The sequence below is a fragment of the Syngnathus floridae genome, chromosome 15 (assembly GCF_059516105.1).
Source record: "Syngnathus floridae isolate MCC-2025c chromosome 15, RoL_Sflo_1.0, whole genome shotgun sequence".
Classification (NCBI taxonomy): Eukaryota; Metazoa; Chordata; class Actinopteri; order Syngnathiformes; family Syngnathidae; genus Syngnathus; species Syngnathus floridae.
The window spans coordinates 4,942,056-4,969,074 of record NC_142427.1 but is presented as its reverse complement, the minus strand read 5'-3'; the positions used below and the strand labels follow the sequence as shown (position 1 = coordinate 4,969,074).

Here is a 27,019-nt window from a genome sequence, read left to right as displayed (position 1 = left end):
TCTAGCATTACAGCAAGGGACCTGGAATTTATTTTTGAAATAGCAATACGTATCTTGTGACTGACTCTTGCATAACTAGTTAACATCGTTGCCAGTGTGCATTTCTGGAAAACAATAATCTATTTTAAGGCTTGTTTTTCCCTCCATTTAAGTTTGTGTCACCGTACACAATGTGTTGGTCTTTACCGTGCTATTGATATAGTTTATAGAGTCATATTGTTGCCAAAGGAGCATAGTGGTTAGCTGATAAATGATGGCTGTAAAATAATGAGATTGTTGTGGCTCTTTATGAATTGCTAAATCACTACAAAGGATCTGCATGGAATGTTAAAATACTAATAACATGCTACTGGGAATTTTTCCACTCTTAGAGCACCACATTTCCCCCCTAAATTCACTAATGAGTTAAAATATAGACTTTCTGGGTCCAACATGAAATGAATTAGAATTCTCTTTGACAGTATTTTATTTTTTTTTGTGTTTAAGTCTGGAAAGAAACTCTTGGAAGCAACATAATTGGACCCGGTTCAGAAGCTTTGATGTAAAATTGCTTCGGTGAAGAGCACTATTGTAAACTGGATTAAGAGTCAAGGGGGTAATAAGTAATCATTTTCATTCTCTATCATCTTTGACTTCTCTTTTCTTGACCTGCATGAAAAGAGCTCGCAATGTCTTGCTTCGTCACCCATGCCCTTAATTACCTCCTAATCATCTATTTTTAGTGATAGCATCACAAATTCAGCCACATATTCTGTCATCTACATGAAAAAAAAATGACAATAACCGCATATGAAAGTGGTAAAAAAAACTATAGAAGGCAAGTGACAAATGGAAAGACAGTAAGCAAAAAACTGCGCTTAATAGAGAAGAAATAGACTTCTGGCAAAGCGTGACAAATGATCTTCTAAGCTACGGGGCACTAGATGCTCTGCAGGCTAAAGACAAGGACCGTAATTAGACAAGCTTTCTCAAACCACGGCCGGACCAAGTTGCAATGAGCAAAGTGCAATCTTTTGCAGTGAGGATAAAATTAAGAACCCAAAGTTGAAATGCATTACTGGTTCATAAATAGACAAAGAGCCATATTTATGCTCTAGCTGCAGAAAATTCACACTAGCACATGCAGAACATGCAAACGCCCCGACATGCATAATACATCATCAAAACAGCGGCATGTCCTTTCACACATAATGTAAACATCTGTCTGGCTTCCCTGCATGACATTGAATGTATTTATTATGTTTGCACTAGGAAAATGGGACAAGATGTGGTTCTCCGAATCAATGTGTGACTCGAGATATATCAGCAAAAACATGTGTTTGCATTCACAAGACTCACTGCGGAGGAATCTGCTGAGTTTCTCATCTTATGTGTTATCAACCCAGTGGCTGTTTCTATTCAATTTTCACACTCAGTAATGGCAATTTTAGCTCAATTCTGTTGTAATTTAGGATCATATGGGATACCCACCACTAGTGCACTAACTAACTAATTTATGACTGGTCACAACAACATAATCTTTAAAATTGTTGTAAGGTCCTGACGCACATTAAATAATCACAATGTCACATCATACTCAATAACAATTCTATTTATTTTGGGATTAAAACAACATATTACAAAGGTAAAACATCTGATACTGTTGTATTAAACATAACTGAAACAAACAAAACAGATTTGGGAAGACAAATTGCTTATCAGAAAATTAAATTCTTTATTGATCCGGAGAGGGGAAATCAATTGGCTACGGGTCCTTTAATCACTGCACATTAATAATAGACATACGTATGGCCTTATGAACATTAATGCTGCCGTATTTGTGGATCGTAAGATGCTGGTAAAAGGAATGAATGTATTTTAGTAGTTCGGAACAAAATCCAGAAAGACAAAATGAGTGCAAGCAAGAAGCGAGGAAAAGCAGGAAGCGTTGGCAAGAAGGAACCACAAGAAAAGTTTGCAGAATGCAAAAATCATAAATAGACTGAATAGAAGGGCTTGAACAGAAACAGGGGAAATAAATAGACTCATGCTCAAAGCTGGTAGCATACAAAAGCGCAAAATCTGGTGCTTGGCTGACAAGGCAGGAGCACGAAAGGACAACACAGCCGGAAGAATTTGATGTACAGGGAATCCAATCACAAGATGCAAATCACTGATGCATTCCAATGCACAGAAAAAGTTTCAATAAAAAAAAAAAAGACAAAAAAAAAACTTGCGATATTATGGCATGTTGATCAAATAAATATTGGCTGCACAGAACTGCCTGTGTGCACATCTGCACATTCCCACACCGCAGACAGATAGAGTGGCATCTGTTGAGATATTTCTGCATGGTGAGAGCAAAAGGTATCATATTAAATTAATTGCAGACAGAGTCATGGCCCTGGTTGAGAGACAAGCTTAATGTGGCAGCAGATGAGGGTTTGGGGTAAACAAGGCTTTGGCTGTCCTCCAAGAGTACTGAGAGGACAGAGTTGGTGGATTAAACGGAAGCAGTTTTGGTGAGAAAAATCAGCCCAGCCTGCTGTGGCAATGGCTGCAAAAACATGGACAACCTATGGCGGGGCGGGCATGAGTAGTGTATGTCAGAACCCATTGCATTGCTCCTAACTGGCCCTCAAGCAAATTGTCTTCTGGTGCCTTGATAACATCTTAGATCTGGATGGTCTTCTGGTAGTACAAGCAAGCCCAGAGAGACTACACTGCAATATCCATGACAGTAATCCATTGCAGTTTCCTAGTGGTTCAAAGGCTGTCCTGCAGCAGAACTGCGCAACATCAAACAGAACTCACTTGAAGGGGACAGTGGAATGCGGAAGCTTCATCTCAGCTCAGCTCTTCTCAGCTATGCATACTGCAACAGTAGCTTTGATTTTTACACTATTGAGAATACCATGGATCGAGAGTACACAGTAGATGGAGGATCGTGCAAATCATGACTAATAACCCACAATATTGCAAAACTGGCATCATATTAGCATTGTCCGTTTGAAAACAAGACAAGGCGAGGTTGAAACCTTCACAAAGGCAAATTGACGACATTATTGTATACTCAACAGTTTCCATCATTCATCATCAGCAGCAGCACCATCATCTCATAACTACTAACAATTGATATGTTCACATCCACTTCAAATTTGAAGAAGACAACGATGAATTTGCAAAAATGAAAAAATAACATTGTAAATTAACAATTTTTTGGTTAATTCTTGCCACACCTCTGCCTTTATTAACCCTAACAGATTTTCTTCCCATCGTCAAACTGATACTGCACAGCTGCAACCACAAGAAAAGTACATATTCATTTTTACTTTAAAAACGCCGCTCAATGTTTACATCACATAAACATCCTGCAAAATCATGGAAGCTTAGACACCAACTCTATATTGGTGTATCTCTCAGAATTTCTAAGTGGCCTAATAAAAATATCACCCAAAAATAAAGTATAGTTTGATTACACTGATTTCATCACCCGTTCCCTTTCTCCACAAGGTCAAGTTGGTGCCAGCGAAGATCTTGAGCTATTTAATCTGCTCACGGCACTCGACCGTACCATAATCCTGCACGCGCCGTCTCGGTGTAAACACATTACGCCTCCAGCTGTAATCTGACTACAAATGACCACTGTTTTAAACCTTCTTTGCAACCACATGTTCACATAAAGCTCTCAATGCATTTTGACCGGGGGGGGGCATAAACATAAATTCTACCGATATCCCCACCCTCTATTATCCCGTCTGCAGCTGTGAATATGAGCAGGACATTTTTGGGGGGGGAAGGAGGGGGGGAGGCGGGGGTACGACCACCTGGTATGTCTGACAGCTGCAAATAGATGACGCCTACAAACAGAAAGAGAAAAGCACGCAGCTTACTGATACATACATTGTGTGCACCTTGCAAGGAGATGAGCAATGACAAATCAACCCTTGAAACGCATGCAGAAGACCACATGCTTAGTTTCTCTATGAGTGAAGACCTTATTGAGAACAATATACGGTCATAAATTTTCACTAGCAAAGTCATCTTTGTCAAGGGTACTGTCTGCATTGTATGTTCAAACCGGAGTGAACACGGAAAGCAGAAATCTGTCACGTTGATGTCACAAGCAGTAATTCATCCAGTCCCAAGTCGACACATATATAGCAGAAGACCTAGTGCGGATTTGACTCCTTCTAAATGTCTTTCACAATATTTGCTTTAGCGATATGAAAAGACCATTTCGAGAATGACAAATGTTCCAAATGCTTTCCATATTTCATCTGATATGAGAACAGATGGAACTTGTGATTGTCATTTTATTGATTCACTGAGCCACATAATTTCATGTAAAGCATGTTCAAGTGTTGATGACAGCCATCTTCAGTGATGGAGCGGAACTCATCATTAGCAATATTCTACGTTTTGCACAACAAGAAATTACAAAGGTAAACTGAAAATGTATCCAAGTTGTTAAGACTCAAACTTTTTTACGTATTTTCCAAGTGTTATTTGTTCAGCACAGTTTAAACCCCTTGTCCTTTTTCCCAAATCTTGATTACGGCACATTCTCGAATGTCCATTTTGCGAATCTCAACAAGCAAATCGTTTTCAAGCAGTTATGAAGAGCAAACCTCCAACCTACAAATGCACAAAATTTTGGATGACCCATTTCTAGTTGTTATCGCTGTCATTGTCATGATTCAGAAGGAGCAAACACTTCCCAGTAGGCCAGAAGGTGCAGCTCATCTATTATTATCGCTGGTAAAGACTCAGTAACCTAGATTGACTCCCACCGTTGTGTTCATAGTTTTGAAAACACACACTCTCAGTTTCAAAAGTATTGGTACAGAGGAGCCTAATCCCACTGTTCTAATACCCAAGCAAACATCCAGAACCTCGCTCCAACTCTCTGACCACATGATTACATCAGCAATGAAGAAAGCACCCATGTTGTGGCCTCAAGAGCTGCTCCAAATCCATTAATTTTTAACGTGATCAGAATACAATTTCATCCAAGTTCCAAATTCACCCATGGAGGATATAATAAATCTAAAATGTGGTCTTTATAACTGTAGTCCAACCATCTGAATAATGCACACATGCGGGTTAAATACAAAAGTCTTGCTAAAAATGATGCAGGCCACTATTCCTGCATGTGAATCAACTGGGTATTAACAAAACATCCTCTTTTACAGATAGAAGTTAAAAGCGGCCTATATTCAAATAGCGTAGGGTGTGAAATGCAAAATTTTCAAGTAGCATAATTCTGGGTCACGAAAGACTAAAAACAAGGCATGAAACGGGATGTATTCTCAGATTGGAATCAGGCCTCCCCAAAAATGAATAAAAACCAGATTTAAAAAAGATTAACAATTTTATCACAACAGATCTGTTAATGTGAGCCCGATGTGTACAAAACAACAAAACCTGCACCACACCTTTGACCTAAAAGTCGACCCGAATTTCTTTCGACAAATTGTCAGGTTGCTAGGCCAGACAGGGGTGTGTCATCCAAGACGCCCTTGGTGCACTCAAACATGCCGTCTGCCTAAATCATGTTTAGATCCAAGGACAAAAGATGCCCCCTTAACCTAAGTGATGTTTATCAGGATTTTCAGAAAAGCATTACATCATCATAGTCAAGTTAATTAAGATAATTGGCGGATAGAACAATAAATACAGGTTCATTTGCATATATCATGAAAGTACTTGTCACTCTTGCACACATACTCGCTGCATCGCGATGCTTTGTTCCATATTAGACAATAGCCGCCGCGGTGATGGCTAAGTATGTTTACATAAGAATACAAACGCATGCACAAACACACACGCAAAGCCAGAAAGAGTTAAGCGCATCAAAACAATTGGCCTAGTTCTGTCTTTGTCTCCCTCCTCCCGTTATCACTCTCTCTCTTTCGTTCTCGCTCTCTCTCCTTCAATCCGCCCTCAGCTCATCACGTTGTCCGTAGATGACAGGAGGCATTCTTCTCTAATCCCCCTCCATTATGCATCCATGTGCAATCTGAAGCTTGCTTCTTGCATGCACAAATGATATTTCCAATGTCGGTGACCCATGGGTGCCTTGCTCATTAGCTCTGAGCTGTACATATCAGTCTCCATTTCACTCTTTGTTTTGCTCGATTCGGGTCATTATATGCTAATTGGGTTTGAAACATGAGAATTTCTGGGCACATGCGATGCATTTTTTTTTTTTGCACATACCTTCGGATAACACGATGAACCTCATTCACGTTACAAGTTACAATCCAAGAAACTGAATTAAAAAATAGGCCACTTTAAAGTGGAAATCAGACATTGCAGTCCAGTTAATAGAAACTAATTTACATTTTTACGACTAAATGCGTACTGATTTGCAGGCTTTAATGAAAAATGATGCTTTTGCACTTCTACTTGTAGTTCTCCTTTTCTCATGTACATCATTTTTCCTTTTGCCTCAGGTTAAATGCGGCAGGTAAATCTGTAGGATTAACTTTGCCTTTCACTAAGAAAGTAAAGATCCCTCTATGCATGCTAATACGAGAAAACCCAACTCGTCACATTCTGTCAACTCTCAAATATCTTACTGACTGAAGACAGGATAATTCCATCTTCACAAGGATGAAAAAAACATCACCGTTATAAAATAAAATTAAAAAATAATCTTCACCAACTGAACAGAGTAAGGACAAAATGCAGATTTGGAAGGTGGATGTAGCCGAAAGCTGAGGAGTCGATCTTTTGGGAGATCACATGTGCACCTCCCATCGCAGATGTTCTGCTGATTTAGTATCATAACATCTTTAGGAGGCTCAAAGATTATTTTCTGAAAATATTTTAGTAGTCTTAGTTTGATGCAGGAATATTTTGGTTTTAGGAAAGAGACTGTTTTGAATGGTTACAATCATTTCTCATTGAACTCAAATACAAATCATTCAGAGGTTTAAATTCTCATAATTGGACGGTGACCTGACATTAAACATGAACGTTGACAGAAGACCACATCAATTCATCAATTAAAGTATCTAATAAAACATTCAGAAAGAAAAACATCCCAAGAATACACAGGAAGGCTTTTCTGACACAAGTTGTGACTCAAGCAACATATACTAACCTTTGGCAACGACTATCATCTCCATTAGGAGATTGATTCTTAACCCAGAATACAAGAGTGCACTTCAGAATGAGGTAATATTTTAGAAATAAGAAGAAAACGTTGACTTCTCTTGACTTGTCAATACAAAGTGCATTATCTCTTGCGCACTTCCGTCGTGCTGTGCCCTTGTCCCTCCACCGAGACCAAACCGCTGCTGTCAACTGTCAATCAAGTCGTGACGTACGGTGACCTTGTGTGGCATTGTTAAAACCATTTGAATTGACCTTGGCTTTTGCTTCTGCTCCGAGTTTCCTGGGAAAATTGGCTTGTAAAAGAGGTGCCAAGGAAAATAGCGAGATTGATTGGCCCTCAGATCAGTTGCTTTAGTGGATTTGAAAGCCGAAGTTCCGGGGAGATTTTCATAGGATTTCTATGTCCAATCACAGCACAGCATGACTGTGTCGTTTGACTATTAATTTATTTGGCATCACGCACATGTCGTTCTTTAAACAGCTAAAACTAACATTTATTACCCTAAAGTATTTTCTTATATACACAGCTCAACATGTAATACATTTCTGAATATGAGAAAGCGAGCAAATGTTTAATTTTAACAAAGGTGATTCTTATCATATCAACCCAAATCTAATATTTGCTTTCAGACTGATTGAAGGCATAAAGCAACAAAAAAACGCAGCAGGGTATTTGGCTGGTGAGACGTCTAATGAGACACAATGTCTGCCCATATGGAAGCATAGTTTTGTAAATGCTTCATTATTTTGTATTCATGCTTAAAAAACAAAAAAAGAGTCAAGGTTATTCCTTGCTTCAAAAGTGTGCACAAAGACGTGGATGCCAGTATCAGCAGTATAAGATATAGGAATCAATATATTTATTGCTTTAATTTTGGATATGAGATGAATTAAATAAATCACAGGGAGAGTGGCGATGACGACTTGATTAGGAGATTGCTGCTGTGGGAGCGCAATACTGACAGAGACGCAGACAGCAGCAGCAGCAGCCAGCAGCAGGGAAGACTCCACGAACAAAATACACTCATGTGTGGATGCATTTGTGTGTGTGGAAGGAGGTGAAGTGCCACAATGTGCTCCTTTCACCATCAGTTCTCCTCAACAATGACTGAATTGCTCCCCCCCCCCCTTTATTAACAAACAGACAACCAGCAGCCTCTTCAAAGGTGTGAATTTGTGAATTGGTCACTTACTGTTGTTGTTTTTTTTTTTTTTTTGCCAGACAACCTCACACACTCACACATCGCAGCTTCTCACCCCCTCCCTCTCTTTCTCTCTCTCTCTCTCTCTCTCTCTCTCTCTCTCTCTCTCTCTCTCTCTCTCTCTCTCTCTCTCCCTCGCACTCATGAATGTCACCTCTACTGATGGTGGCTGCCGGAATTCACACACACATCCTCTCAAAGCCACTCGCTGACTTTGGATGAGGAGGAGGAGGAAGCGGGGGCAAGGAGGGAGCGGGGGAGCCGGTGCTGAGGGGATTCGCTGAGGACTGTGGGAACAGGGCAATGCCATCCAGAGGCAGAAGAGGAGTCTCTATCTATCTGAGTCCATGTCTCTTCACCGTTCCCACAACCGTCGTCAGCGTGCCGCCTGCTGTTCTACCTCTGGATTTAAGTCCGCCGGATTACCGCTAGGACTTCCACATCATTGTTGGACGCTGCCACCTTTAAATGGGAGGCAAAGTTCCTCCGTGGACTGCACAAATGGTGACAAACACCTTGATTTTTCATGCTTCTTTGATAGCTTCCTAGCATTAAAGATGATTTCACTTTTCTTGCGCAAAAGTCTTTTTATATGTGGAGTCATTTTTTTGTAATGCCTGAAAGTAGGACTAGTTACATTTTGAACTTGTCTATGGAGGGAATCTTTATGGTGTTGAAAATTTGTGAAGAAAAGCATCATCCTTTTCCAAAGCCATCCTTGCTTCATGTGATCAAAATGTGACTGTAGACCTTTCACTCTACGATATATTCGTGTGTGTGGCGAGTGTACATTGGACTGCAGGTGAACTTGCATCTCTCCCAGTTCTTCCATTTCCGCGCCCACTAAACTGTTCCCTGTTAACCCACTTAGGGTTCCCCTGTGGGGGCTTCTCTACAACCTTTCGTCCTACTCCAGATTTTGCAGCAAGCAAAAGCTCCAGCAGCAGAAGGGGCGCAGGAAAGGAAGACACCCCCCTCCCAAAGTTGAGAGGGGGGTGGGAAAATGGCAGCTCTTGCTAGCTCACTCATCAGACAGAAACGGGCAGTCAAGGACGACCAAACCAATCGACCGGTAGCCAACAAGCGGAAGCCCTGTCCGAAGAGCAACAAGTCCCTGTGCCAGAAACAGATCCTGGTTCTCATCTCCAAAGTAAGACTGTGTGGGGGTCGCAAAGGTCGCAACGAGAAGAGACCAGGTGAGTCATTGCCACCATCAAACTAATCTACTGTGCATACCATTAACATTTTATGTGGCATTTTATCTGCCCCTATTTGCTTGCTTTATATACATCGTGAAAAAATATGAGCGTTTCGCCCCCTGCTAAATTCAATTCTCAAATAAGATTATATGCATTGGATGAATGGACTCTTTCGCAAACAACAGTGATTTATCTACACGCAAATGTATACAGGCTCACATTTACATTAAGGTAGCCCCAGTAAAGCTGTTAAATTCAGCATGAAATATCATTATTAACTGCAAAAGTCAAGAGAAATATCTGATAGGAAGTCTGCCTATATAAAGATTTTCAAGCTCAGTAAGAGATTTAACACTTAATAATCGTGATTATAATTTTCAGTTAAGTTCTCCTTATGATGCAAAATAAGTGAATTGCTATTTTTGCTTTATTGTATGGGTAAAGGCATAATGCAGCTCTTGTATTAGCTGTCTTTAGATTTTGCAGGTTTACTTGGTGTACCGATATGACGTACGCTAAAATTGCTGATGCAAAACAGAGTCGGACCGGAATGATTCATTTTGATCGCAACGTAGCATAAGGAGAGAGATGTGATTGAACGTTCTGTTTGAATGACTCATGAGCTTACACAGAGTTGTTCATTTGCATGATTAACGAAAACTTTTTGTCAAACAATTTGCGAGGATTTAGGGCGCATTTGCATGAGAACAATGTCTTAAAAATCAGAGTTTTTGTTCTCAGCATTTGTGAAAAGTTCCGCTGATTTCACAATGAGCAGCAGAATTGCCAGAGGACACAGATTTGCATACAGCACATGCGCACAAACTGGTTGTCCTCCCTTCATTGTCCAACAGCATGTTTGACTTGAGAATTTGAGTTATGGGAGTACTGCGGCGCCTCTGGTCAATGAAAATGTACAATTTGCTGGAGAAGCTTAAGCAAGCTCATTACCATGAGCTTGACATACGCGGCAGTCCTGTCTCCCGACATTCATGAAGCGGCTTGTGAATTTTTTTTTTTTTTATGTTGGGGTTTTTGTTGTTTAAGACCCGAACCAGCAAAGCAATATAACTTGAATCTGTTTTTATGGGGAAACTGTCTCATATAAACTGCTTCTCAATCACTCGATAGCTTTAATAATAATAGGAGGTTTCAAGTTGATCTTTAGATGCCAATTCTGTTTTTTTTTAAAAGACACTATTCCATCAACGGGAGAGAGAAAATAAGTGGTTCTATTATAATGCTCCTAGTTTCTATTCCTGAGGGGAACTGTTTTGCTTTACTAAAGCACAATAAGTCTGCTTCAGTCTCACAATGCAAGTTTGAGACACGGTGCTGAACAATGTCCTCCATGAAAAGGCCACATACTGTCACACTTGATTGGGGAAGACGGTGAAAGTTTGAGTGTTTGCCTGCCTGCAGCGCCAAAGGCTGTTTCAAAGCACATTTAATGTGGAGCATGATGAGCAATGATGATGAGGACCATCTATCATTCTCAACATACGTCTGCTGAACTTCAAACAGCATTTTCCTTTAAAATTCAGTCAAGTTCATTCAATGGGCACAAGACGGTTGCACAGCACAGTGGATCATTTATGACATTGTGAAGTAATCGTATAATTTTGCCCGTTTCGGTGAGTATCAATGCAGCTGTAACATCGTAAAACGGTTACACACTGCAAGATTACAGCTGGTCATTGTGTTTTTATTTCTTTTGTGTAGCCTGGACAATGAACCAACATAGAGTAGCTGTCAGATTAGCATCGTGTCTGATGTTGCAGTGGCAAAGAACGGTGAAATAGGGACGTATTGTTCCTTTTGCTTACCAAGATTTGTTATTATCATTTTGATTGCACGAGACACTGTTCAGATGCTCTGCATGCTGTTTAAGGAATGCCGCTCTGTGTCAAATGCAAAACTTTCGAAGGAGGATTGTGCAAATATTGAGAATTTGGGGAAATGCAAATGTTGAGAATTTGGGGAAATGGAATATTGTGATTGGCTGGCCACTAATCCACAGTCTACCCCGCCTATCACCCAAAGTCAATTTGTTGGTTTCCAATCCCAATCCCTTCATTTGCCTTTTCTGTGCTTAACAGAAAGAACATTGTTCAAATCAAATAGTTATTGAGGTCAAAATATTGGACATTTTCCTGCAAGAAGATCAAAGGTGATATTGCGGCCAGAAAAGAAATGATGCCTTGGCATCACTTTAGTCAATTTACAAGCCTTCAATGGGATTTGGCTCATGGCCCCAGGAAACATGATATTTCACGGTGATTGCTATGATATGCTGTGATGTCTCAAATTAGCGTTGAGTTCATTCATGTTATGTTTTGTCACAAAACTGAAATTGAGCAAAACTGAAACCAGCAAGATGGTACTGATATTGATCTGGTAGACGTATTTTACATGGAGAGCTGGGGATGCCACACCTGAGTTGCTTGGGGCCATTTTACAAATTGGCACATCTGATCGTAATTTATTCATTCATAATTATTATTAGTATTTGGTCTACTCTACTTTCTTTCATATAGGTTGGGCTGACAATGCTGGAGTCAAAGTCCCTGGCACTAAATTGCATGTTTACGGGATACGTTGCCTTTACAATATCCTGTGGGTGAGGAAAGCGATTAAAGATTAAGCTACATTTATACAACTCAACTGCAAGTCATTTGTACACACAAAAGTTTCCCACTTGCACACACGAGAAGTAAAGCTGCATTTCCACAAAACAACCAGGGGCTCTGTTGATTATTTAATCTCTTCTCTAATCTCAAACACTTTTTTTTTAAAAAGGGGGGGTGGGGGTTGTCTCAACATTTGATCAAACCAAAGCATCACATTTCCCACAAATCTGCATAGATCCATTCAATGGCTACAGCCCTTATAATATAATATATTGACAAATATTTTATAGGCAACAACATCAGAATTAAAAATCTAGTTGAAACTTTGATTTGCATTGCTGCAAGGAGAAGCAGTGCAGTCGAGTACGTATCTGAGGACTGTTTGAGCACAAATGTTAGGCCACGGTTGGGAAGCAGCAGACCGAGTTACAAGGAGAGATCCAGCCGAGGATGGCATTAAGCTGACCCCAAGAGATCAGGGCCGGGCAAAGTCGCTTACTCGACAACACCTGATCAGACGATGCAGTGTTGGGTAGCTTCTCATCAGAACTTTACTGACTGTGACAGGGGTCAGAGCAAGGCAGAGGGAAAGCGAACAGGCGGGAGGGAGGAGGAGGAGTCCGGTAAAGGTAAACATACTAATAGGAGAAAAATCAACATCTTAGTCATGTGAGAGAGAAAAAATTGTCTTTCTAAGTGGGGCTGGATGGGAACGCTGAGCAACCAGACAGATAAAGGGGGGTAATCAAACATGCGGGAAGAGAAGTAAAGAGAGATAGCAGAGGAGATTAAAGAGAAGGTGGGTGGAAGTGAAAAGAGCTGTGAATCAGCCTGCCGTACAGAAAATGCCAGACCACTGGGCTGGATATTAACTGTCACTGCGAAAAGCTCTTTTCAACATGAACTTTTCGCTGGTCCCTTTTTTCCCCCCCCTCTGTTGTTATATTTGATTGTTGTTATGTTTGATATTTGATTGACTCATATGATTGGATGCTGTTCGACATGCACAATTACCAATGCTCCTGTGTTAACATGCTGGAAATCGATAACGGTGAATATTAAACTTGGTGGGAATATGTGGAGGGACAATATTACCAGGGCATGTCTGAAACAACAATCATCAACGTGTTAGAGCTCTAAACTTGGAGAATAAACATCAGAAGGATCAAACTATCTAGAACTAAATGGCGTGAAATGATGAGTGATGACGAGAAAACTCCGTAATCTATTCCATCCTTTAAAATTCATCAGATTAGATCCAAGCGAAGCAATGAAGTTTCCAACTCTAATCTTTTCGTGGTTTCTTAATAACAGTGGAAATCTGCGTCAGCTTATGGGTTTTATTTATGCGTTTACTTTCATTTTGTGGCTTATCTAATTCCGTGTCTCTTGATTGCAGAAGCTTCCTGTCACTTGCGAAAAAAAAAAAAAAGGCAAAGGACATGAGCGGATTGTCTGTGCTGCTTTCTGAATTTAGAGTAGGCTTGATATTTAGCTGTGGAGAAGATGTTGACAAAGCTCTTGAGGCAACTGAGGGATGTGTATGCAGAGAGCATCCGTTTGTTTCCTGTCGTCCTGAAGGTAGCACCTTAACCTCCCACACATTCTTGCTAAGTGGAATCGGTGGGCGCTTTGATTAAAGCTGACAGGGACAGACTGAACTTACCTCCGACCAAAGAAAGACAGTGAAGATGTACTAGGACACCTATTGGGGTGCTGATGAGAAGACAAGTGAGAAGGAACGTGCAGAAAGAAAAGGGGCAAGAATAGGCATGAAGTATCGAAGAAAAGCTCTCAAATGACCAAAGTTATATAATATGTCTGGGGTGTGCTCATATGAATAGTTTATGAATGCAAATTAAAAAATAATAATATTATATGACTCAACGACTATAATATATCCCTTGGCAATGTTCAAATGAGATGTGATTGCTAAGCAGAACATGCAGAATGAAATTTTCTGGAAGGAGTAAAGAGCTCCTGAAACTGACTTTCAACAGCTGGAACAAAACCAATGTATATTTTATTTACGTACTATTTATATTTGCGTTTGATTTCTCTGATTGTCTCCTTGAAAGTCTCGGCAGAGGACTGTGCGGTTGTGAAATTCTTACAATTAACGCAATACTTGATCTATTTGATATCTGTCCAAATGCATGTTAAAAATAAGAGGGGGGCAGAGACATAATAGACAGGGAGGCAAGAATTTTAAAGTCTTGAAAATGTACAGTAAGTCAAGGAACCCCCCCCCCCCCCCCTTGTTTGATTCGGTCAAATGTCCTTGGCTGCTCAGTCATGCGGCTCCTCGTAATTACCTGCAGCCCTCTCAATAGAAACTCGGCTGCCGGGGGGGTTAGCAAGCAACATACTGAGCTTGAATCAAGGCCGATAAAAACATTAGCGCAATGATAACTAACATCTACCCAACACCGATTAGTGATCAACCTCAACTATTGCTTATTTTTCCAGAGCAATTACATGGCAGCTAAGGGTTTAAACATCCTTGATGGCTGCAGTGATGCGTGAAGTGATTGCCTCGGCTTCTAATGCGTGTTGAACTCATTTATACAGACACACTTCTAATTGCTTGGTGAATGGTGGTACTATTAGAATGAGGCCTCATTCCTCCCACGGGGTTTTCAATAGGATTATTGCTATTGAATGTAAATTGATGAGGGGCGTCCCTGGGTGCGTAGACCGTCAAATGGCTACTGCAGCGCTTTCATAAACAAAAACATTCTCTGGTATCTTGTTTCTGGGATATTAGAACTTGAAATGGAGCAGCTACTCACGGGTTTTTCTACCTGCCAACTGCTATTGTTGGTCAGGTTCGTAATGTGATGAAGGTCGCTCGGGAAACGGGTCTGCTGATGTTACGGGTACCACTTGCGCCAGTGATGTACACAAACAGACAGGGAGGTCTCTTTTGTGACCCACACTCCACTGACCTGGATCAGCTAATGTTTTCTGTCACTCAAGCCCACATGGGTCCTGCGAGTGATGAACGACATCATACACAAGCCACACATGGGAAATATGCACAGTTTCGGAGAGCAGAATGTGCCTCGGGCATATTTAGCTCAAGTTTTGCAAGTCAGATATAGGTGTTGAAAGGTGACATGCTGTTGCAATCGAATTACACTTTGTATGACATCTGGATTTGGTTGCCACCCTAGCATAGAAACATTTGTTATTTTGCAGAGGGAGCAAGCTAGGAAACCAAAAACGACTTTATGTTTGGGCTTTGAATACATCTGTAGGCCACTACCTCAAAACACTGAGCAGTCACTTTCTTTTCTACTTGAGTCTGTGTTGCATTTGCATCAGTGCGACAGAAGCACAGAGTTTGCGCTCATGTAAACAACCGTGTGTTTTGCTAATCCAACGGGAGGTAGACTGCTGTCACAACATGTTACTTTCCGTCATTGCATGCACGTCTTCAGGACTTTTGGGAGCGGGAGAGGGGATATGACATGACAGTAAGAAGGACACAAATCATTAAAGCTGGAGTTGAACGTTTTGTGAAAAAGGAGCATTACATACAGATGTCGCATAGTAGAAACAATTGCTTAGCCTTTCTTAGCAGAAGGAATGTTAAACAAGTTGGAAAACATGTTTCGGGGCGGGGGCAAAGAAGATGGCAAGCAGATTTCAAAGTCATTAGCCGGGAAACGTTGCGGCGGCATGTTTGTAACGATGGGAATAGGTCACCATTTCACTTATGCCTTGACCCTGGAACATTTCCGGAGGGACTCTGCACTCTCGATCTCATCACTGGATCATCATCATGCCAATTTCTTGCTCCCTGTGCTAGTCACTGCAAGCCGGGCGTACTGTATTGCGCAACGTACCAGGGCACTCCCGGGGGGGGCTGAGGGCATGGGTGGAGTTTGGTGGAGGAGGAACACCCACAACACTCCCTGGTCCTCCTCCTTCATCCATGTTCACCTCTCTCATTAGACATACATTGAAGAGGAATGGTGAGATTAATGTGTGAGCAGTAAAAAAAAAGAAAAAAAGAAAAAAGATGAGTCATAGTGGACCTGCAGGGTTCTCCTTACTGTTTGAATGACCAAGAATCAGGAGGTGAGGTTCTGTCTCTTTCTTAAATTAAAATGAGCTGCGGGGCTTTTGCTCATTAAACATTCACTCTTTTTCACCACCACTCTTCCTGTCCTCCACTGCCCAGGTTCCCGATTGCATCTTTTATGTGGCTAACTCTCTGACTCTGACTAAATTTAGCCTTTGATGACCCCAGCAATTGCTAAAAAGCACATGGTAGCAAATTATTGCATTAATGCCATGGCTAAAACAAAATATATTATTAATCACCTACTGGGTGTATATCACGAGGGTTTTGGGATTGAGCGATAAATGCACCTTGGGCAATTTAAAGAAGTAAAAATGCAGTCGAATAATCTGATTGAGGTTTCAGAAAAAGGCATGAGTTTCTTCTTCTGAGCTAATCAAGATGTTCATTTGCAGAGCCACAACTGAAAGGCATTGTGTCCCGCCTGTATAGCCAACATGGATACTACCTACAGATGCAGCCCGATGGCACCATGGATGGCACAAGAGATGAGAGCAGTTTATTCTGTAAGTGTGTGTTTACCATTAAACCTTTTTTGGCATTTCGCTAAATCTGTAACTCTTGAGGGGTGCTACCTTCATAGCTAATATAGTGGTCATTTTAATTTTTCTTGCTGACATAATGTGAATGTTATTTTAACCTCTAGAAGTCTAATTTTATCTTTTCAGCCTTAAATTATGCAATTTATCCTGCAGGTATAATTGAATTTGGAGGTTTGACCCTCCACACAAAGCGCTATATTCAGCGCTCAATTTTAAAAATTTTCCACATTTAGTATTTTGCTGCTGCCTTAGCTTTGAAGCATTGTGTCTAACTATCCACTTTTATCTCTGCTCCAAGCCCCATTTGCTGAGGTGGAGCATCCCGCTATTATCCAGTTTTAGAGGGTGTGTTAAGCTTAGCGAAGGTGACACGGTGTAGAGTTTGCTGCAACATAAACTCCGAGAGGTCACAGCATTTGGGCAAAAAGGGAGATGTAGCGTGCAGTGGAGAGACTGCAGCCCCCAAGACTGCGACAATGTAGAAAGAACATGGACGTTTTTAGCTGCATGATTTTGAACTCAACATTGTCTGACTTGCTATTTTCTCTCCTTTCCCATCTTCCCTAAACTGTTTCATCCAATTTAGCGCAGTTTAACCTAATTCCCGTGGGACTGCGGATTGTGGCAATCCAGGGTGCAAAGACGGGGCTGTATCTTGCCATGAATAGTGACGGATACCTCTATACTTCTGTAAGTATGCGGTGCAGATCAGTATATGAAAGCCCAAAATATTGGTGATTTTTGAGAGGTAAGCTTCACACGCTGCTATGCATGAGCCGGATCACGTCGAAGCTTTTTAGTGGTTACTGATATGCATTTCGCTGTCTCATCATATAAAGAGGGAATACATGCAAGGCCTTTATCTTCACTATGGTCATTTTGGATTTAGAAGTCAATTCTGCTGCTTGTCAAATATATGATTGGTAATCAGAATTCTCTTAAAGCTTTTAGCATTACATTTTAAATGACACCTCACTCATGAATATCTAATTAAATGACTTTGACCCATAAAAAAAATGATACCCACTCTTTTACTTTTTCACTTTTTTTTCACATTTTGTTTTTATGAGTTGGTTTTAGTGAAGGATATGAGGGCAATTATGCGCAAAATGGTGTGGAATATGGCAAATGCACAAGCTCGTATTATCCCGTGAGCTGCACTGCTTATTATGCTTTTCCTCTGTGTGGGGATTTCCTCTGCTGCAGTCAATAGCTGGAGTGCGGCTCACATTTCGTTAGGAGAAACCCACATTTACATACGTGCATGCACGCACACTCTCGCATGTAGGTTCCTTACAAGTGAACACCTGTCTTTTGGTGTAATATCATGCATATTTGATTTTATGACCCCATATTTTCCTCTCAAGTGTGTCTAACGCATCGATTTAATGGTGCAGGAAGGGATTGAAGGTAGAATGGCACACTTCTCTGCTCAAAGGCCGTGCTCTGCTGTGCTTTTCTTTTACATTCAAAAAAATCCCAAGTGAAAACAATTTTAGGACACATTTTCTTCCAGATGCTCAATGTAGATCCAACTCTGAAAGAAATGTTTTCTTGCCAAAATGTCCTCAACCCGTTATACAGTGAATACTATCTATTTCTTTTGTGGAATGCCTCTCCACTTAATTTTAAAAAAATAGTGTATTTATTATATTTAAGCCCCCTTTATGAATCCCATTAATGGGTTCATCAGCCTATTTGACACTTTGCCTTTAAGGTGGCTGTATCAAACTCAAGGCCCGGGGGCCATTCGCAGCCATTAGGAGGATATTTTGTGGCCATCTACAAGATTTTGCCATAATTGCCCAATGCATGTGATTTTTTAAAATTAATTAATGGGCTACCAAACTCAGGCACAGGACAGCTTTCGGTGAAATATAATTCTGAAGTGACACTAGTATGTATGTAAAATCTGTGATTATCTATAATAGTTATCTGTAGTAATCAGTTTGGATATGAAATGCCTCTGGCGATAATGACACAACACAAGCGTTACTTGTTTCCTGGGTCGCGGTAGATAATTAAAAGCTGAGTGATTACTAAAGGCAGCAGGTGTCACAGAAGGTTGGGGAGAGAATGGAAGCTGCTCCTCCCCTCTCTGATACGAACCATCTGCCAATCAGATCAGCATGGGACGCAAATCATCACATTATCATCAGCATACTTTATGTATGTTACCATAAAGCCTTATTAAAAGTCTGCCATATATGGTGCCAGACAGCATTGAGTGTCTGTTAAACCTCTTAATGTGCACATCCATGTCTTATTGACTTACGTAACACGGTGCAGCTGCATCTGACTCCAAAACATCAGCAACATGCTCTGCTGTTGCCTTTTGATCCTTTTCTGTACAGTGCACACATATGACGCAGTTTCCATTGCATTGCTTTTATGTTTGCTTCCATAGTATTATGGAAATAAGATGTGATGTTTCTGAGCCTGGGCAAATTCATGCTTTTCATGTACCCCGGGAGCTGAAGGGCTAGTCAATAAGCACAGGAGCCCCCGCATGACGCTGTGACCCCTGCTGTCTAAAACGGAGAATGCAAATAATTGCATGTCAGATATGCCGCCAGAACATGCTGAGAATTCTAGAAGCACATCTACATTTGGAGGGCTAATTACACACATGAGGGCACAAGCCCAAATAAGACATTCTAAATTATTGATTGATTTATATTCCCTGTTCCTTACATCTTAATTATATGCACAATGATGGTCACATGTGTTATTTTGACCTGAGTTTTATTAACACTTTACTGGTCCTGTTTGGAGATATAATAGCAAGCCAAGTCAATGATGGCAAGGTGAGTTAAGCTTTCTGAAGGAGGTTGGAGAGATGTAATCAGAAAGGAGGGCTGTGTATTGGTGGGGATGGGGAGGCGGGTGCATTCCTGCATCATAAAATAGTTTCGTCCCATCTTGTGGATTCTCAGCACGGATGCCATATATTGTACCTCTCTCATTTGGTTTGGATGCATTTTGGCACCAGATGCACAAAGAAGGCCAAGTATGGCATTCAGTTACGGAAAGGTGAAACATTTTGATTTAATGGAGAATTCAATTACTATGCATTACAGGGCTTACTGTTCTCTTTGATAAATGTGTATTGGTTTATTTTAAAACAACAACAACAGAACACGTCAATGGTAATAATCGTCCTACTGCTATGATAATAAGTATCCACTGGTTAGTTTCTGTTTTCTGCTTGGTTCCAGAGGTTACTTCAAGGGGGATTCAAAAATAGATCTAATAACATGAAAATGAAAACGGACCCTTGTGCTAAATGGCCATGAAAAATCACTTTAGTCAATAATGATTGCTTAGCCGTGCCTGGATTTTTGTTTTTGCTTTGGAGATTACAAGAATGAAAGTCAGCGGATGTGCTTTCTGTAGTTTGGTTATTTTCGGGGAAGTGATTATGAAGGCTAATTAAAGGGATTACTTGCAAGAGGGGTTATCCCTTGTGATTTGGAGGTTGAACTGAAGGGCATTTTGTTAGAATGATTCTTTTTTTATACACGGGAATGTGTCAGTCAGATCAAGGGGCAGACGTTTGTCAGTCCGAAATTCATTATTGGTCTTGGGGGCGATAGAAAAAAAGAGTGTCTATTTGTCTGTGTTTTTATCTTGTACTTTTTTTGTTACTCTCCAACCTCCCTCGCTTTTTTTTCTTTCAGACACCTCCTGCCCTCTGCTCTCTGATCTGATTAATAATGAATGAAGCACATCACCTATCGATCCTATCCTCTTTGCATTAGCCAAAGCAGAGGGTATCAAACTTGTCAGAGGATCCTAAAATAACTCCGTGCTGTGGTGGTCATAGTAGTAGCGAAGTTTGTTGAATTAGGAGCTGGGGTTTGTTTTCCTCTGGTCTGGTCAGGGAGCAGGCGTTAAATGGGCGTAAACTCTTGAAGCAGCAGAGTGGGTGCAGAAAGGTCACAAAGCCCAAAATTGCCTTGTCAGCTAAAAGGTGAATGCCTTCCAGAGAAGGAGAAAGGTCTTGTATACCGTCTTCATCTAGGGTTGGCTCTTCACTGAAGTCCGTGTTTGTCAAGTGGTGGTTTCATCCTTCTCCTCAAAATCTCGGAGAAACTCAGCGCTCAGCCATTTCTGCAATGCTGATAGTGACTAATCAATTCACCAGATTGGCTTTGCTGTCTGACAGGAGAAGGACTCTGACAAGACTGATAGAGACTAAGGAAGATGTATATCTGTCTGGATTGCTTAATATCGCCAGTCAACGTTATACAAGGTTCAATTGTCCTCATGCAGGAGGACACACCCATGAGGGAGCGCTCTGCTGTGAGTTTGAGGCTGAGACGGGAAATGAAGATTTGGTTGAAACAGCGTGTGTCCATTGTTGTCGGGATTGTGATTGTTGGGCCTTTCATCTTCTTTCCCTTTGGAATGTGGAATGATTAGCAAAGCCGTGCATGTTGTTTTGCCATGTATAGTTCATGCTTTTGTACCCCAAGGATAAGGATGTCCATGCTGCTCTCAAACATGCTTTCTTTTTACATGTTCAAAGACTCCGATAATGCTTTTATGCTCTCATGACAATTGCTCATAATTTTGCTTCCCTTGCAAGAGTTGCTAATGTGAATGCACCTTTGCCCCTTTCTCTCTTTTCATGTTTATTTCTAGGATCATTTCACTCCAGAGTGTAAGTTCAAGGAGAGTGTGTTTGAGAACTACTACGTCACGTACTCCTCAATGCTCTATCGGCAGACCCAGTCTGGTCGTGCTTGGTATATCGGTATCAACCGTGACGGCCAGGTCATGAAGGGGAACCGGGTAAAGAAGAACAAAGGAGCCGCGCACTTCCTGCCTAAAGTTATCGAGGGTCTGTTTGCATTTTTATGAGCTTGGTCAGTCATTGGGGTGGGCATTCAAATATATTAAAGAATCAACTGCAGGCAAAATTAGGATCAGATAATCAACTAATCTTTATTTCTCATTTCATCAAGGAATGTAGATTCAATTCAAAAACATTATCTAATGATGAAAATTCAGATTTTCTAATGCCCATCCCTTTCAAATGTAATATGTTTGTCAGTAATTCTGGTGATTCTTTCTGTGCCGTACAGTTGCAATGTATAAGGAGCCATCGCTACATGAGCTCACGAGTGAGCCCGTGAGTCCTCCACGGAAGACCACTAAAACATCCGATTCCCCGTCCTTAAAAAATGGACGGAAAGAAGCTCCCAAGGCTGACGCCTCATAGCACAGGAGACAGAGGGTGGGTCAGAGGGCAACAGTGACACAAAGTCACCCATCATGCACGGAGGACGGCTGCTGGGTGAATGGCCCTCATGGTGCGCTATGAGATGAAGGGTGAGCAGTCCATCAGCTGACATGATGAGAGAGGAGTCCCACCCCACTTTTGTCATCACAGAATGACAGACCTGGACCCTGGCCGTAACTTTCACCCCCTCCCCACGCCCATGCCAATGTCTCTAAGCCAGCCCCTATAAATTTCTTGATGCTCAGGCCCTTTCATCATCATTCATTGTCACTATGACACTTTTGTCTTTTCTCCCATGCTTATGCAGCATTTTCTCCACCGAATTTTGATATTCGCACATTTACAAAGCAGTCTCGACTTCATAATCCTCACCCATGAGTCCACTCTTGATCCCTAAACTTAGGAACTGTGTTGCCCTGCCGGATTTCCCCACACCATCTGCCGAGCGGCTCAGCTAATCATCGAGGTCAACCGACGCTCAACGAGAGATGAAACGGCTCAAAAAGTCGAGATGTCAACTGGAATCCCGGGTCAAATCGGGTCACAGCATGATGAGGATCTGGGATAAAGTGATGACTGAATATTAGAACGTCTATTCTTTCAACCACAAATATTTCTTAGCCATTGTTTTGCTAAAATGAATTTGACAATACAACTTAAAATCCATGGCTTCCCAGTAATATTGAAACACTAAAATACAGTAAAACCATTCACCAATCATCCAAACACGACCCATGCAATCTTAAATCAGAGTAACATTGGGTCTAGAAATCAAAAAGGTTTTAGACGGGAACAAAATATGTATATACCAGCTTTGAAATACCACGGGATGCATCCCAAAAAAAACAAAAAAGACCCGGCACAGACACAAAAACAGAATAAGTGACATTCTCTTTCCAGCCTTTCTCCCCATCAAGCGATCACTTATCATTAGAGAGCTAGCTCAAAGACGACACATGAACAACTGGGTCATATTTTCAATCCAGTGTGGATCAGAACCAAGTCATCTGAAACCGAGCGGAGGTGTATACTTCACTCAGCATCTGCTGTCAGCATAAAGCGGGGTTTGAAGGCAAACATCAAAGCCGGAGGAGCCTCCGAGCAGGAGCACTTGTTATTCTGACGATGTCTGGCAGCTTATCCACCCTGCTCGCTTTATCAAATCACCTTGGAAGAATCGCCCTCAAAAATGGAGCTGTCTGAGTGGGTGTCTTGGTGGGACTGTGCCTTGTGTAGTCATGTCTTGGACTCCAAGGATGCACGTTATGCTTGGGGACGGGTGTCGGTGCAAGGGCAACTTTTTGTCATACGCAGAGGATAAGAAAAGGAAAAGCCAATGATAACTGCTCCGTCCCTGCATAGCAATCATTTCAAGTATTGTATATCAAAGTGAGAGTGTGGAGTACAGACTAGGGTGATTTAGCTGTTACGCTGACAAAGTTGGCACATTTTATGAGTTCATATTTAAAAACATCAGACATTCACATCCCTCTCCACTTTACAGAGCACTGAAAGAAGCCCCGAGTGGTCATAATGCTGAAGGATGCCCCCGCAAGTTGTCAAGACAGTCATACAATATGTAAACAGACAGGAAAAAAAAAAGAATGTTTGGAAAAAAAATGACTGCTAAGACTGACTTAGTAAAAGAAATAAAGTATGTGGAAGAAGTCAAGGAATGTTTGAACAGGTTTGTAAAGTATGTGCATGCATGATTAAGATTTGGGTAAGACAAGACAGAGCGTAGGAGAGAAATAAAGGGCACAAGGATCGATAGATACAGTTAAACACAAACAAGAGACTTGTGACGGTTGCAAAAATGACCGGGTGGTCTGCCAGAGACAGCAAAATCTTTCTGTTCACAAAAAAACCCAACTCAGAGGCCAGGTGTGTGGGAAAACTGACTTTCTTGTTTCTGCAGCGCATTTCAAAACATGCTCCTATCCTGACTAAGTTAAAAAAAAACTGCAGGATCAGACAGATGCTCTTTTCAGACATACATTAGAAGTTGAGGTGAGATTCTTCAAACAAACCACCCCCGCTACTCAGATCCCTTGTAGAGTAATCGACTATGCACACCCTGGACATTGCTTGAAACATTCAAATCTTAATTTACCATCCCGGAGGATGACAAACCACAAACCACTGGCGAGGATTACAGACAATAAAGAATATTAAACTGCCGTACAAGCGAGGAACAATTGAGTTGATGGACTTTTAAACCACTGTGGTAAATACAAATCATAACTGCATTTTCCTCTAACAAAGACACGCTAATAAAACTTGTTCAATCTTGCAAGAAGTACTTCAAGTGAAGACCAGGGGATCCAGATTGCTGTAACTAATTGCAATATTTAGAAATTGCAGCAGAGATTACATCCATTACTTTGTCAAGAAAAAAAAACCCAACACATCCAGGGACTAATGTCAGAGATTGTTTTTGATTTACATGCAATGGAATAGCGTCAATTGTTTTGTTTAAAAAAGCAACACTTCAGTTTCCGTTCAATGAATCCAACTGCAATATGATGTGAAATGAAGAAAACAATAATTCTGTCTAAGAAGGATGTTGTTTTATTTTTGATTGATTTGTAGTTCAAGGTTCCACAAAGTGTTGCTTCCATTTTCTAATTTATGCACATGTTATAAGATGAGTCACTAATTCTATTCACTCCAGTGGGGAAGCAGAATATGAGCACGGATTATGACTGATGATAGTAAAAACTACTTATAATTTTCACAGGCTTCATAACTTGAAATTAACCATCTTTATAAAGAATACAGCTTAGCAGCCCTTTATCTCACACTTGCAGTCTTTTTTCTTTAAATGGAGTTTTTCTGACAACAAATGGAGAGATTCGATGTGGTCTTTATAAGCTATTCAGCAGTGTGCTGTATTATAAAAACTGTGACTGTGTCAGAGTTCTATCATATTTAATGTATGCTATGTCCATGATACATATGAATAATGTACTATGTCAAGTCCTTTTTATTCTCTTTATAGCGCTCAATATGTGTTGTTTGTTTTTGTTTGATGAATTGTGTTCAATTTCCAATGCAAAGTCTTCAAATAAGTGTGGTCTCTCTTTTTGGTCTGTTGTCTTTTGTTTGCAATGATGCATCTTTACAAATGCCCCCCGCCCCCCCGCCCCTACTCCCTTGCGTGACCTTCTTCCCAGCTGCTGTGAGACTATATGTTTGTGAAAGATGTACTCAAGTGAAAACACCACCAAAGCTCATATGTGCCCTGTCAGAACCAACAATGACCTACGTGGGCTCATAGTTCTGGTCACGCACGTCTTCCAAAAGTTTCCTTCAACTGTAACTGTAACTGTTTCTCTCTGACCCCCCCCCCCCCCCCCCCCCCCACACACACACACACACACACACCACCACCACCACTTCCCCCTCGGACTCTGGGTGTCTCAATCTCAAGTCAATCTTCTTGTCTTCCAAAAAAAAAAATCTGATGTTTTTAGAGAAAGAATAGAGACGATTTCAAGCCATACAGGAACATAGACATTGGCCTTGACCGGCCAAAGAAAGATGGTCTGGATCTGCAGGCATTACACACTGAAAACTGGCTTTTTTCCCCCTTCCTCTTCTTTATTATTATTATTTTTTTTACAATTCCATAGGAATGAAAACCAGCAATATGCAATGGAACTTTTTACCAGTTTGAAATCAAGGACGTGGAAATTCAACAGAACTCCAATGGATTTGCTATGGCAATCTTTGATCTGCAATAATACTAAATATCTCGAATGACAAATGCTTTCTTTTTCCTGAAATATATGTCTCTGTGGTTTGACTCTTTGGGGATGCATCCCTCTCAGTATCTAACACACACAAGGCCTCGATTTACCCTCTCGAGTAACCTTCCATAATACCTGTGTCTATTTCTACAACTCCTATACCTGAATTAAAAGGAGGTGCGCTATTCTGGAATATTATTCAATAAAACAACATATATTTGTATTGCTGTAAGCAGTGCTGTTAGTGTTTTGTCACCATATGAAGAGAATAACATTCAAACAAATGCAACATTGATCTCCCTTTGGTCTTGTATATTTAACACCTAACATCAGCCATTTTGTTTACGCAATGACTGCAATGTAGGTCAACTCCCACTAGGTGGCAGTAAAAATAGAACACAGCGTGGTTGGCATATTAATCCATGAGTTCAAAGTGTCACTTTACCGCAAGAAGGTGACACCCAAGGAGTGACTAATCTGTCTCTATGTGACAGTCTAGTGATCGACTGCTGATTTGTCCAGGGTGACCCAGGGTGATCCTTTGCCACCATGTACAGCATAACTGGAATAAATAATGATCACATTATATTACATATCCTGCAGTGCATTCCGAAAATTTGCACAAAAGCATATGCAGGGATAGCCTGAGAAAGGCTGAAGAATTACAATGCAAAGAATTCCAGGATGATGCAAAGCATTCCAGGAATCTGGAAGAATTCCAATATGGGAGGAAAAAGATGCACTCTCAAGGAGATTTCCTTACAGAAATCAAATGATAGCTCAGATACACAGCTCACAAAGAGTAGGTAGGTAGCCAACATTTCTGGCCTAATGAAATGCACTATAACCATCACATATTAATTTAATTCGACCTGCACTCACACCTGTTGTGATTTTTTGCCATTCCAAATATCACCCGAAAGATGAATTTCTGTAACATTTTCTTACAAATATCCAGACACACTCCTTGAATGTGACTAGACATATTACAGACTTCACACACTTGACTCAATGTCAATAGAAACTTTCTGAACAACCTTGTCGGAAGAAAAAAACATTACGACCATTACGGTATGTAGCGGATATTGACAAATTATCCATGATTATCCATATTCCCTTAATATATGCGGCATATATAGAACGACATGAAATGAATGTATTGGTATGTTGAAAAGGGGAAAAGACAAAATCAAAGCTCTGCTTCCAAAATATTGAATTGTGAAGTCAGCCGTCTTTATGAAAAAGGAGGATT

The 27,019-nt window shown here is 40.8% G+C and overlaps 1 protein-coding gene across 2 annotated transcripts; it reads left to right on the top strand.

Moving 5' to 3' along the window:
- Positions 1-8,544: 8,544 nt before the first annotated feature.
- fgf11b (fibroblast growth factor 11b) lies at positions 8,545-25,999 on the top strand. 2 transcript variants are annotated; one of them, XM_088399087.1, is made up of 6 exons: positions 8,545-9,108; positions 9,178-9,502; positions 16,621-16,731; positions 17,354-17,457; positions 21,415-21,613; positions 21,858-25,999. In XM_088399087.1, the coding sequence occupies exons 2-6, from the start codon at positions 9,310-9,312 to the stop codon at positions 21,992-21,994; spliced, it is 744 nt and encodes a 247-aa protein (XP_088255213.1). In that variant the 5' UTR covers positions 8,545-9,108; positions 9,178-9,309; the 3' UTR covers positions 21,995-25,999. The 2 variants fall into 2 exon arrangements, with proteins under 2 accessions (XP_088255213.1, XP_088255212.1); XM_088399086.1 differs by having other exon boundaries at positions 8,546-9,502.
- The last annotated feature ends 1,020 nt before the right edge of the window (positions 26,000-27,019 follow it).